General features: G+C 38.6%; 1 protein-coding gene across 2 annotated transcripts in view; it reads right to left on the bottom strand.

The window, feature by feature from the left end:
- Positions 1 to 1,266: 1,266 nt before the first annotated feature.
- CHFR (checkpoint with forkhead and ring finger domains, E3 ubiquitin protein ligase) overlaps positions 1,267 to 11,818 on the bottom strand; it is a 20,788-nt gene continuing 10,236 nt past the window's right edge. For both annotated transcript variants that reach the window (XM_010137198.1, XM_010137199.1), the window contains exons 6-18: positions 11,795 to 11,818; positions 10,634 to 10,837; positions 9,891 to 10,047; positions 9,512 to 9,666; positions 8,781 to 8,943; positions 7,878 to 8,020; positions 7,344 to 7,463; positions 6,970 to 7,053; positions 6,181 to 6,251; positions 5,212 to 5,299; positions 4,938 to 5,045; positions 3,809 to 3,881; positions 1,267 to 1,557 (exon numbers count right to left, since the gene is read on the bottom strand). The exon at positions 11,795 to 11,818 is cut by the window's right edge. In XM_010137198.1, coding sequence (XP_010135500.1) covers positions 1,515 to 1,557; positions 3,809 to 3,881; positions 4,938 to 5,045; positions 5,212 to 5,299; positions 6,181 to 6,251; positions 6,970 to 7,053; positions 7,344 to 7,463; positions 7,878 to 8,020; positions 8,781 to 8,943; positions 9,512 to 9,666; positions 9,891 to 10,047; positions 10,634 to 10,837; positions 11,795 to 11,818 — 1,433 coding nt within the window. In that variant the 3' untranslated portion in view covers positions 1,267 to 1,514. The remainder of the gene's footprint in view (positions 1,558 to 3,808; positions 3,882 to 4,937; positions 5,046 to 5,211; positions 5,300 to 6,180; positions 6,252 to 6,969; positions 7,054 to 7,343; positions 7,464 to 7,877; positions 8,021 to 8,780; positions 8,944 to 9,511; positions 9,667 to 9,890; positions 10,048 to 10,633; positions 10,838 to 11,794) is intronic.

Raw genomic sequence — 11,818 nt, 5'->3', positions numbered from 1 at the left:
ATCCTTGCAACAGCTATTTTAAAAAATAAAAATCTAAACGGAAAAGCATCGTTCTAATTAGCATTCACAGCGAGATGTGCATTACTGGAAATAGTTGTTTCATTCTCTGACACCAGCAGACACGATGTGCTGCATCATTTGTGCTCCATTATATCACAAGATACTGTGTGTACGCTTTTTATCATCAAAGGATGAATCCTGCTCAGAAAATAAGGCATACTGAAACCCACCGTGGTCTCTGCAGAGGTAACTTTGTACGCTTTCTGCCCATTCTGTTTCACTCTAAAGTATGATGAAAAATTGGTCCCATTTGAGGTCTGTCAACATTAGCTACCAGATTATGATGAAACAGATCCAATCAGTTTGGAGGGGGAGGAGGTTGTGTTGGGATTTTTTTCTTTTGAATTACACTGAGGACTTTTCCTGAATGAGCTCTGCAAGAGGCGTGAAAATAAAATCTACATTTTTTATGTCAGTGACACCAGTGTTCCCCTTCATCATCCCTATCCAGAAATGCCTCCATATTGCTACCATTTGTCCAAACTGGATTATTTTCTGTAAGATTGTTCTTTCCAGTAAAGCTGCTATATTCTATTTTAAATTGCAGCTTCTACATTTTCACCAGTGTATGCCAGAGGACAGCTGCATGGCAGAGGTACGTATTTAGCATACGGTATCAAACCAAAAAAGAAATAAAAAAATGAACCAGTGTGTCCTACTGGCTGCTCTATGTCAAAAGCGCTGTTTGGTCTCTGATATAAGACACTACAGAAGTAATATTAGCAGAAGTATGTTCTGCTTCAAGTATTACCCCAACTTTAAATGCAATTTTCAAATTTTTGTGCAATTATTTCTGTAATTTAATGTGAATAAAAACATCAACACAACTAAACTAAGAAAATAAACTGTGCTACTTCCACTACAACACTGCACATATGGTAGAAGCTTTAAGCTGAAACAGCTGTTTGATGGCTGGAGTTTTTTTTATAAAGTGAATATTAACATGGTTTCTAGCCCAAACGCAATGGGTAGTGACAAAATATCAGACTACCGCAAAATGCAGTTACAAATACACACTGACAATTTCCTTCTTAAATATTAATGGCTCTTGAAATACCCATCAGATACTTTTACAAAACATTTCTACTTTAAGATTAAGGATTTTTCTTAGTTTCTTCACAAGTAGTGCAAATACACTCCTTATTCTTAGGTCTTCCCAAGATATGGCTGGTTTCTGAGTGTTCGATTTCTGTTTGTGTTCTTCACTGAAGTGATTCAGGGACACTGTAGTCATGAGGATGGAATGCAATGCTTGCTGGACTTTCTTGGAAAAAAAAAATCTACCTTATTCATGTACAGCTGTAAAATCCTACAAATGAAAAAGTTCACACCAGATCACCTGATGCAAAAGTTACTGAATCCCTGCTATGGGGGACCTGAGAAGATCCCCTGGAACCACAAACTGTACAAGCAGTGTAATCGGTTTTTGTCCCCTCTCTACTGATTACAAGTATTCAGTTCTTGAATCGTGTTTGTTCACAAATGTGATTGAATTTCCTGGGGAAAAAAAAAAAAGAAGTAAAAGTTCTCGGAAGTCAGGCAACAAGAGAGTCAGCATGTCTCACAGGGTATTTAAAATGTTAAACAGTGAGAGCGGAGCATTCACATGGTAACGTATCTGTTTTTCAGAACCTGTTTAGATCATGGTCTGCCACTGTGTTATCTGTAACAGGACTTTCAACTTCTCTCCTGCCTAATCCTTGTTTGCTTCATTATGCACACAGAAAACCTGTGATTAAACGCGGTCCTCTACACTCCTGCATACTTCAAACCCAGACAGCAATTAAAACAGGAATTAGCAAATTCACCTTGCCCTGTGAGACATTAGTAATTTTTAGTAGACAGCATTACACAAGTCACTAAGAACTAGAATTAACCAGACTAATAATATATTTCAACATAAACACATTCTTTCACTGGCTTAGAAACTTCTGGAAAGAAAACTCAGTTTTTCTCATTCTGTATTATTCAGGTTTTATGGGAATGGCAAGCTTGTCTTCATGAATTAAACACATAACACGATTTTGTACAAGGCCCTTCCTTCCGATTCTCAAACACATCTCACTATTCATTCTTTGTTTTTCTCTTAGTTGAGTTATGTGTCCCCTGATCCATAACCAGAACAGGAGCTGGGGTGTTGAGAGTGAAAAACCACATATACGTGGAAGAGATAATGCAAAAGAGACTATAAATTTTCTCCTTCTTGCTGAATTAGACCAAAGATCAGGAAGAAACCTTGCTTACATAACCAAACTACTTAGCCACACAGTTTAGCTCAATAAAACCCCGTAACTGGGTATCTATGAGTGGTATGACAGGATTGTTTGCATTTATGGATTTTAGGAACTAAGAGCAGCCGTCAATAACGTTCTAGGAACAGCTAATGCTTGAAAGGGGAGAAAAAAAAAAAAGAAAAAATCCCTGAGTCATTTCTATTCTAAATGGAATTATCCACCACAGTATGAACAGAGACGACTGGTGAGTACTTTGATACTGAATTAACTCTCTTAACATTTCAAAACAAAATCTCCTCTGGGAACACAGACAGTCCTGTAAAGTGAAGTTACAGACAGCAGCGGTGCTTCGAATTACATCTGCAACTTAAACCCCAAACTATTTTTGAAAGTTATTTAGTAAACCCCTCTGATTTTGTAAGACACTGGGGATGAATATTTTACAGGTCTTTCTTATGATCTGCTTGCCTGAGCTGTACAGACTGATTATTTTCCCATAGTACCTGAAATATTAAAGGAATTATGCTAAGTGTGCATGTTCATTGCAGCACTAGAAAGATACTGCAGAAGCTACTGTTCATTAAAGCAATTTCTCAATAAGGGGCAACAGCTCCTCTACTTCAATTTGCACTGAGAATTTAGAGAATTATTCATAAAGCCAGAAGGATTTTTTTACCCTCTCTGGAAGCAGTTCTCTCTTAGGCAGATTAATTTTTGTTTTGTTTTACTAGCCTTTACTATTTGCCTTACCACGCGTGCATCTTTTTGTAAGCATGAAACCGCACTGGTTATCAGTGGCCTTGAATTCATTTAAATCAAGGACCTTACTTTATTTTGGATGCACGTCTCATGAATGACCAGATACCAGGCGTCCATGCCCTCCAGATGTATTAAAATACTCGAGAAGTAGAGGATCAGCCTCTTTTCAGGCTCAGTAATTTATTTTCACCATAGCACAGATTGCTTGGGTCTGAGGTGTAAGACCTCCAAACTCCTCCAAACTCCGGAACTGCTAAGCCACACCAGGTTCCTAATGTGACGTGTTCCAGCCTTCTCTTGCTTCTCCTCTTGCAAATGATTCCCACCAATTTCTCTCTCAAAATAGTGCTGCACCGCACTAGAAGAGTCTCTCATGGTTTCAAATGGAGAGTGCACAGGGCTGATTGTTGTGTATAGTGTTTTTGAGAAGGACCCAAACATGAGCAAATGAGTTGCTGCAGTGGAAAGAGAATAGGAATGAAGGGGAAGTTGTGTGTGGAAAACAAGACTCAAGAGGCGGATAACGTCAACTTCCAAGTGCTAGTGGTGCCCTTCTGACATGCACAAAAGGCTCATTTCAAACTTATATTAAAAATAAAAATGACAAAAAAACCCCCAAAGCTCATCTGATTTTGCTTATGGTGCAACAGCGTTACTCATACGATTTCTGGCACGTCAAAGGTTGGGGGTTTTTTTCTAGTTATTTTTCTAAAAAGAAACAAAACCAAACCCACTTCCTAAACTGTGTGACTTACATGGCATGATGTGCTTTGACCTGAGTTCGACAATTGCGTCCCCAGTAGCAATCAGGACGTGATGTGACGGTCACTACAAAAAGAGCAAACAAAATGTTACATTTACTACTGAAGTGATTCCTAAGCCACTGCCAATGGTGGTTACCCACCAGAGCAGGCTTTGTAGAGAAACAAGATATGACTGGGAAGAAGACTGTAAGCTATACTAGTTCACCTTTCTAGAAACAAAGCAAGTATTTGGTGAATGACAGAAAAAAAATTTCATTCTGAGTATTAAGCTCACGCAGACTTACAATGAAAGGATGTGGTTCTGAGTGCTGTCAGGTGAAATTTTACCAGTTAGTTTAATAGAGATGGACTTTACAGTTTAAGATACTGAGCATATGTTTAGATACATTTCCATACCAAAGAAAAGTTTATTAATTAGGGTAGGGTTTGTTGTCTTCTCCCTCCTTTTAGATCCATTATAACTCAGCTGCCCAGCAGGCCACTACACTGAAGTGCAAAGCAGTCCTAAGGAGAAACACGGTGACTGCCCGGCTCTCGTCGTGCACAGCAGCAGAGGCAGAATCCTCAGCAGAGATCTCTCCCTTAAAGACAGGGACCTGTTGCTAACAGGAACTAGACGGACAAAAGTAACACTGAAAAGAAGTCTGTTGGATGAGCTTCTGTTCCCAACAGATTTAGGATTGAAGGAGGCACAGTTGCTCGCATGCTATTTTATACTACAACTGTACATGCAAACAGATTTAGAATGAATTTATGGAAACATTCTTGTTCCTAGTTGAGAGCTGGTAAAATGTGAGATGCATCATTTAATTTATTTTCCCATTTAAATACACAAAATTACAGCAAGTAGTTCCTGTCAATTATATCCTTGATTTTATTGAATTCCTCTTTTCGCTATGCAGATATATTTATTCTACAGATGAGAAATCATACTGAAAGAAAAGATTCCATTAGGGAGTCTCAAGTAACTATATGCAAACTTAGCAGATGACAAGTAAAGGAATCTGCATAAGATATCAGCCCTGCAAAAGAGGTGCTAAAACCCCCAAGGACACCAGGATAAAACTGGTTTTAACTCTTTAAAAGACTTTCCCCCCTTTTTGTACGAAGCAATCCCCACCTGGCAATTCAGCAACGGGAATATTCTGCCTGTACTGGTAGGCAAGTTCTCGAAAGCTGCGAAGGCCACAACAGTAGCAAAGCACCGTGTTCCCAGTAATTCTGTAATCTGGCAAGAAAACCAATTTGTGTATGTCAGCGTAAGGTTTGATACCAGATTTAACAAAACTGTCATGATGGCACTTGTTACGCACACAGAACTTCAAATCTCTTGACAACATTACTGAGTTATATATAGACAAAGAGTTATGTACAAAAAAGAACATAACACATACCCGACAACATAAAAACTCCTCTTTGAAGAGCCAAGAGACTTTCGTTTAACATATTTTTCCATGTCAAACCCCTGGATGCCAGGTAATCCTGAAAAGAGCAATTCAAGTGTTTAGCGTAGAAAAATCTCCAACATTAAAGCCATTTACTCTCAAATGTTTCCAAGTCTAGATCTAATTAGGTTTTCCAAATGGTTGAAGTAAAAATTAAGTATCTTTAACTTCTTCAGCGTGATACTTTCAGATCTCCAACGAAATCTTCCCCTTGGTATCTTTTTTTCAGAAGATTCCCACTTTTGCCAAAAGAACGCAAATAGCTTCATTTCGGTCACATTTATTTACCTTAAATCAAGATTTCATCCAGTTAGTAACTCCTTATGGTATGGGCAAAATATTTTCCATGCAAATGCAACCTAGCGTGAAATCTAACTTGTCTGGGAAGAAGTATTTAACAAGTCTCATTTTCCTGGTATATTTTTAGTGAATTATTTTTTTCTTAATTAATACTCTGGATGTTACACTGCAGACTGTAGAAACTGGCTTCCCTAACAAAAGCTTCACACAAGTAAAATTCTTTTATGATTTAATAGCCAAATGTATGTGAATATTACAGTGTGTCTCTCAGTTACTTAAACTCAAATTCAAAAGTTATGTCTAGAATTTTGGCCTTCCTGTCAAATGTCAGACGTGCACGTTGGAGAAATTAAACGTCAGGATTGCATGAAAGTGATTGTTTCCCTGCTGTTAATTTGGGTGGTGGGAAAGAGCTGGTGCTAATGGAATACATCTCTAGAATACAATACACTCTTACACAGAGACTGTAAAAGCCAAATTATCACCCCAAAATACTTCCAGTCTAGACACAGCAACAATAACTTTGGTCCAGCTGAATGTTCAGGGCTCATGAGCGAATACATCTTAATCTTTGTACGTTGATTATTATGCATCATACATAAGGATTTTTAAACATACCTTTAGGATATCTGACTCATAGTGGTTGTTATTTAGGACTCCATCTAAACACTTATCACCAAGGTTTATTTCTAATCAGAACAAGAAGAAGAAAAGTTACTATTTCTTCCCCCAACCCCATGGCCCTCACACATTTTTCTGAAGGTTGTCCTGTTTCCCAGAATAACGTGCACAGACTCATGTGAGCACCAAGGAAATGACTGCATTCAACACATGCTACAGCATGTGATATACAACTTCCAGAGGCAATCACAGACAAGACACAGAGATTTTACAATGTCACCTTTAGCCCACTATAATCTGCACAGATTTACAGTGCTATTCAAGCACATCCCATTAGCTTTGAGCTGCAGCCAAGACATTTCAACTATCCTAACTGAGTTTCAAAAAACACCTAAAGCCTTAGGTTTCAGAAGCCTGCATGTTTAGGAGGGTAAGGTTCTTTTCTAATCAGTTAACATCGGATTTTCAGTCTTCTTGCACTGATTTGTCTGATTGATTCTCTTACTAGGCTGAAATACACAATTCTTTTTATACAGGAAAGCACTGTGCTCAACAAGTGTAGTTTTCAAGCCCAATATGGTACAAAGACAAGGAGTTAAATTCTCTCAAAGTCAAGATGCATATCACTCAAGAATTTTTTGTTTGTGATGCAAGGACACAGTCCTTGTTCCTTTAGCATGACTGTGCTACAAACTAATCTATTCTATTTCTTAAATTACCTAAAGTTCAAGACAGACATTATTGCAAAGTGAGCAGGCTCATAAGAAACAGATTATTCCACAATACCACAGAATGGTGCCAAACAGCCAAAACATGCCATCCGAGTGCAGCCCCAGTACAAGTGACAGAAGGGTTGCAGACACACTGTACCTGAAAAATAACAAAGCAAATCCCTGTAAGAACCTGCACAAAACAAAACTCAACAGCTACTGATCTTACAAATCAGTAACAGAGTCCTGATAAACTTGGTTCAGAAAAGTACAACCTTCTCATTTAAGATACATTTTACAGAGAAATAATACATTTTATAAAGGAAGATTCTTTCATGCTGTCACTACAAGATTCCAGATAAAGACTATTGAAATAAGGAACACTCTTCATAAAAATAAGGAGACATCAGTGCTGTAGCCAAGATTAAAAAAAAAAAAAAAAATACACACATTGCTGAGGAGCAACATGAGGATTCTGTTCACGCTCTGCTCTTCGGTCTGGCATTGGCTGAAAGCAGCAGGTGCATATTACATGACTTCCTTGCGCCGGACACACATACTCCTGGACAGCTAGGTAAGTTAAACAGGAAAAAAAGTACAGACTGAACAACGTACACAATTGCAATTTGAACTAGGAATCTTAGTGAATATTAGTCACACTTTCAGAAAAATCTGAAAGTAATAAACAAGCAATATAATTTTTACAAAGATTCTATAAAGGAACAGCAAAATGGCACTCAGACTTCAAAATTACACGTGTGTGTAAGACATTGCAATATGTAGAACAGCTTAAGAACTATCAATCACCAGCAATCTACAGGTTTGACCAGAAAAACCATGGTCAAATCTCAGGGTATTTGCAAAGACCCCTGTGTGAAGGGGTGACGCTCTTGCAGTACAACAAGAGTGAGCTTGCTTAGTTCACAGCGGGTGTATGAGTTGTAGTATTTCAGCATCACACTGCTACGATTTCACGACTCTAACCTGCAGGGAAGTTTGCAGAAGTAGATGGTGCATCTCCCAGTCCTTGCATTCCTCCTGCTTCTGCCTCTTGGCCTGTGCCGGGCAGAGCTGGAACAGAGTGCCTTCGGTACCCTGGGCACTGCCTGCACACTATGTACGGTTGACTGAAAGAATAAAATAAGGTCATAGGAAATCACACCCAAGAAACGCAAACAGAACTTGCATCCCTGCGCTAGACAGGGTTGGTTATACTTTCAAAGTTTAAATTTGGGATTTCTTTATCCAGTAACATATGGAAGTTTACATAACTCAGTACCTCACAGCTGTGAAGACTGCTGTAGTTGTAACAGATAAACACTGCTTTTTTTCAGCAAAAAAATGTTTGCTGTTGGAAACGAAGAGGAGGTATTTTGGTGCCTGGGAATCCCTAGGTCAAGCATCAGCTGCTTCAGTACCAGACACCTGCTGAAAGCAGCATTCTAGACAGACACATAAGAAAGCACAATCATTGCAGCTGCAATCACACGGTCCTAACTGCTTTATCTCCTGACGATAAAGATCTTAGCCAGAAAACCTGTTTTCTCTGAAACAACAACCAACTCGTAATTGGAAAAGGTAATTTCACGGATCTCACGTGAAGCTGTTGCACAATTCAGGACAGAATTGTTGGTCATAGATTGAATCTTGCTGGATTTCTAGGAAGTTCTAATTCAAACCTTTTTTTGACTGTTCAAGGTTCAGTAGAATTGCCAAGATAATTACTGGTAAGAATGAACTTCTCTGAAAAGGAAAATAAGGTTCATTCTGGCAATCATCATGGAAACACTATCAGCAATAACAACATTCATGAAACCAGCTCAGTTTGTGGGTTTGTGCATTCAAACATAAGTAAATCTAATCAGCACGCAACTTAAATAGACATACCTGATATCTGAAGATTCACTATCTACATCTGACAACTCCAATAAATCTTCAGAACTTCCTTCCTCGTCCGAAAAAGATCTCCGTACCTTAGGTTGCAACATGTCTTGAGTAATTTTGTTTCTAGCATCCATGCTACGTACATCATCTTCATTACGACATTTATCTGCCATGAGCACCAAATTCAGATTTCAAGAGAAAAGAACCCTGCTTTATTAACACAGTTACGATTATTTGGTTTCATTTCCATAAAACTTATTTTTGGATTACAGAGTTGTAGGAGATCTTAGTTAAATTCCCCTCTCTGTTAATGGAAGTGTAGTATCAGGCAAGCTAAGTTTTGTTTTCAAGAGGCCATGATCAAAGTTAATTAAATTCATATCCAAGTATATTTTTCAGAAGTATCTGAGTTTAGGTGGCCTGATCACGCAATGTGCCCTATTTGATAAAACTGTTACCCTTCCCATGATTAAATAATGAATAAAAAATGAAAATAAAAAAAAAATAAAATGAGGAATTCTTAGCATATCCAGTTATAGTATTAAATCACCTTCAGTTCTCACCCAGTATTTGAAATACTACAAATGCACTTGTTTTCTTACAGCAACATCAAAGAAAACAGCAGAGTAATGAAACGTACGTAGAAATTAATCTGCAACAGTTTGTGCATACATCAGTTAGGCAGCTAATGTGTGAAACGCGTCAGATTCTGTTACACACACTGTACAACTTGCCTGGATGCTGAATCAGGTAAGCTTCAACCAAGTTGTTCAATATGTGATTTTTACAAATACGTTCTACTGGGCAACGACAAGTTGGACATAGAGAAGATCTTTCCATCCATCCTGAGTAGCAGGCAGCACAGAAAGTATGCATACAAGGCTGCAAGCTGGGAAACACAGACAGGAAAGCAATGAGAAAAATGGAGTCACAACACAAATCTGTCATTTTTCAGATACATTTGTAACACTCGAAAAACTGTTTAGCATTGATTTGACTATGTAGATTGGTGTGGGGCGGTGAGGAGTGGGAAGGGGACTCAGAAGGGCTTGTGAAAACCCTAAATATCCTGGCCTCTGCAAACAGATCGCAGCTTTTGTCAGTCATACACACCTTACGCAGTCATGCAGCAGTTCTTGGCAGATAATGCAAGTCAATGTTTCTTCCATCTTATCTGGTTTCACATTTGATGTTTTTGCATCTTCAGAGCCAATTTTAATTATACATTCACTTGGAGCTGCTGGTGAAAGATTTGGACAAGCATCTTCATCTACAAAGACAGAAGATTCCACAGAATGTAGTTTTTGAAGCTTTCTAGAATTTATTTTTATTTAAGTGTTAAAAAAAAAAAGAACTGAAATATATACACTGATTGACTGTTTACTGGCAATGGTTTCACTAAAGGTTCTTGCTTTACACATGACAGCTTCTGGTACTCAAGACATTCTTTTCACTGGACCAGAAATGAAGTCAATAAAAGCAAAAATCAAACTGAAGGACTGATGACAGCTGACCTGACTCAAATGGGGGAGGGAGGGGGGAAGCAGCATGAGAGGGGAGTTTATTTAATACTATACTAAAACATAAAATAACATTGTTAGGAGGAAGAGTTACCTACCCGTAACTAACATAACCTTTCAACACCTTCTACGATTGTTATGTGCCTTTTGAATTTATTTCATATTAATAAAGAAAAATAAGCACAGATCCTTACACTTCTGTTAATCTCACAGCATTTCTATGAAAAGTGGACATAGCTTTAATTTTCTAATTAAGTTTTTTTAAACTAACTTCCAACAGTAACATTAAAATAGAAGAGTGCAGGGTAGGTTGTGTAAATACTGGAGTATACTAGCCTTCTTTTAGTTTCTTCTTAGCAGGTTCCAAACCTTCTTCCTCCCCTGTCCTTTGAGAATCTGATTCTGCTTTTTCTCTGTCAGTGATTTCTGAAGTTTCAGTATTCATATCCAGCTTTTCATGTTCGTCATGCAGTGCTCTTAGAGACACAGGTTCCAAGATGGGCAAAGCAGGCACAGAAGTGAAAACTGAGGATTGTGATCCTGCAAAATAAAACCAGAAACAGGAACATAGCTGGATACAGATATAGGACATGTCAAAACAAAAGGTACTCAAACACTGACGGTGCACACACATCAAAGCAAACATCTGAATAGGAAAAAGTAGAGCAAAAGAGCAATGTCTGCGTAACTACAGTAAATGCATCCTGAGCCAATCTGACTAACTGGAAGACCTGGGAGGAAAACAAGTTGTGCAACGCTACTTAAAATCCCCATTCCTCTTTAAATTGCAGAGTATTTATTCATAAGACTATTATCTACACCAGGTCTTCCTAGCAAAGATGCCAGGCAGAGGATACATGCAATACTGATCACCTGTAACAGGTCAGGATCACAGGGGAGGGGAACGGCTTGTTTCCATAGCAGCATGTTTCAGAGGTCCCAGTGGACTGTTGGCAAAGGCCATTTTCTAGATAGCCACTCCTGCTCCAGTTCTCTTTTCAGAGTTACGCAGCACTGTGGTATTGAACTTGCCAGCATAACACAGTAGAATAGGTATCCTTGGGGTATAGGTTGGGGAAACAGGTGATCAGCAGCGGTAACAGTAAAAGGGGACAAAAGACACTGGTGACTGGCAGTGATAACAGTGACAATCAGAGTGACTGCATGAGCATTAGCACTCGTGTCTATTTGCTGTTACGTGAGGCACATAGATTTGCTAAGTTTCCGCCAGTGCTCCACTACAAAACCGTAAAGATAGAACAGTTTGGGACTTATGTGTGTTTTCTGCCCCTCCGAGCACAAGCAATTCTCACCAGCATTCACTCTGCCTGCTCACAGAAGGGAAGTTAAAATGCATATATCCACCTGCTACTTTCTCTAGAACTTCATAAAACAAATGCTAAAGACCCAAGTAGCAGTAAGAGAATCTGTTCAAATTCAGAACTGGAGTAACAGTTGACAGGATATCAAACTTTAAATACTTGACATAATTCTTACCAGATGTAGAAGGATTATCCTGCT

The sequence above is a fragment of the Buceros rhinoceros genome, unplaced genomic scaffold, assembly GCF_000710305.1.
Source record: "Buceros rhinoceros silvestris isolate BGI_N320 unplaced genomic scaffold, ASM71030v1 scaffold17015, whole genome shotgun sequence".
NCBI classification, from domain to species: Eukaryota; Metazoa; Chordata; class Aves; order Bucerotiformes; family Bucerotidae; genus Buceros; species Buceros rhinoceros.
The sequence above is the reverse complement of the archived record's forward strand: the minus strand, read 5'-3'. Positions and strand labels throughout refer to the sequence as shown.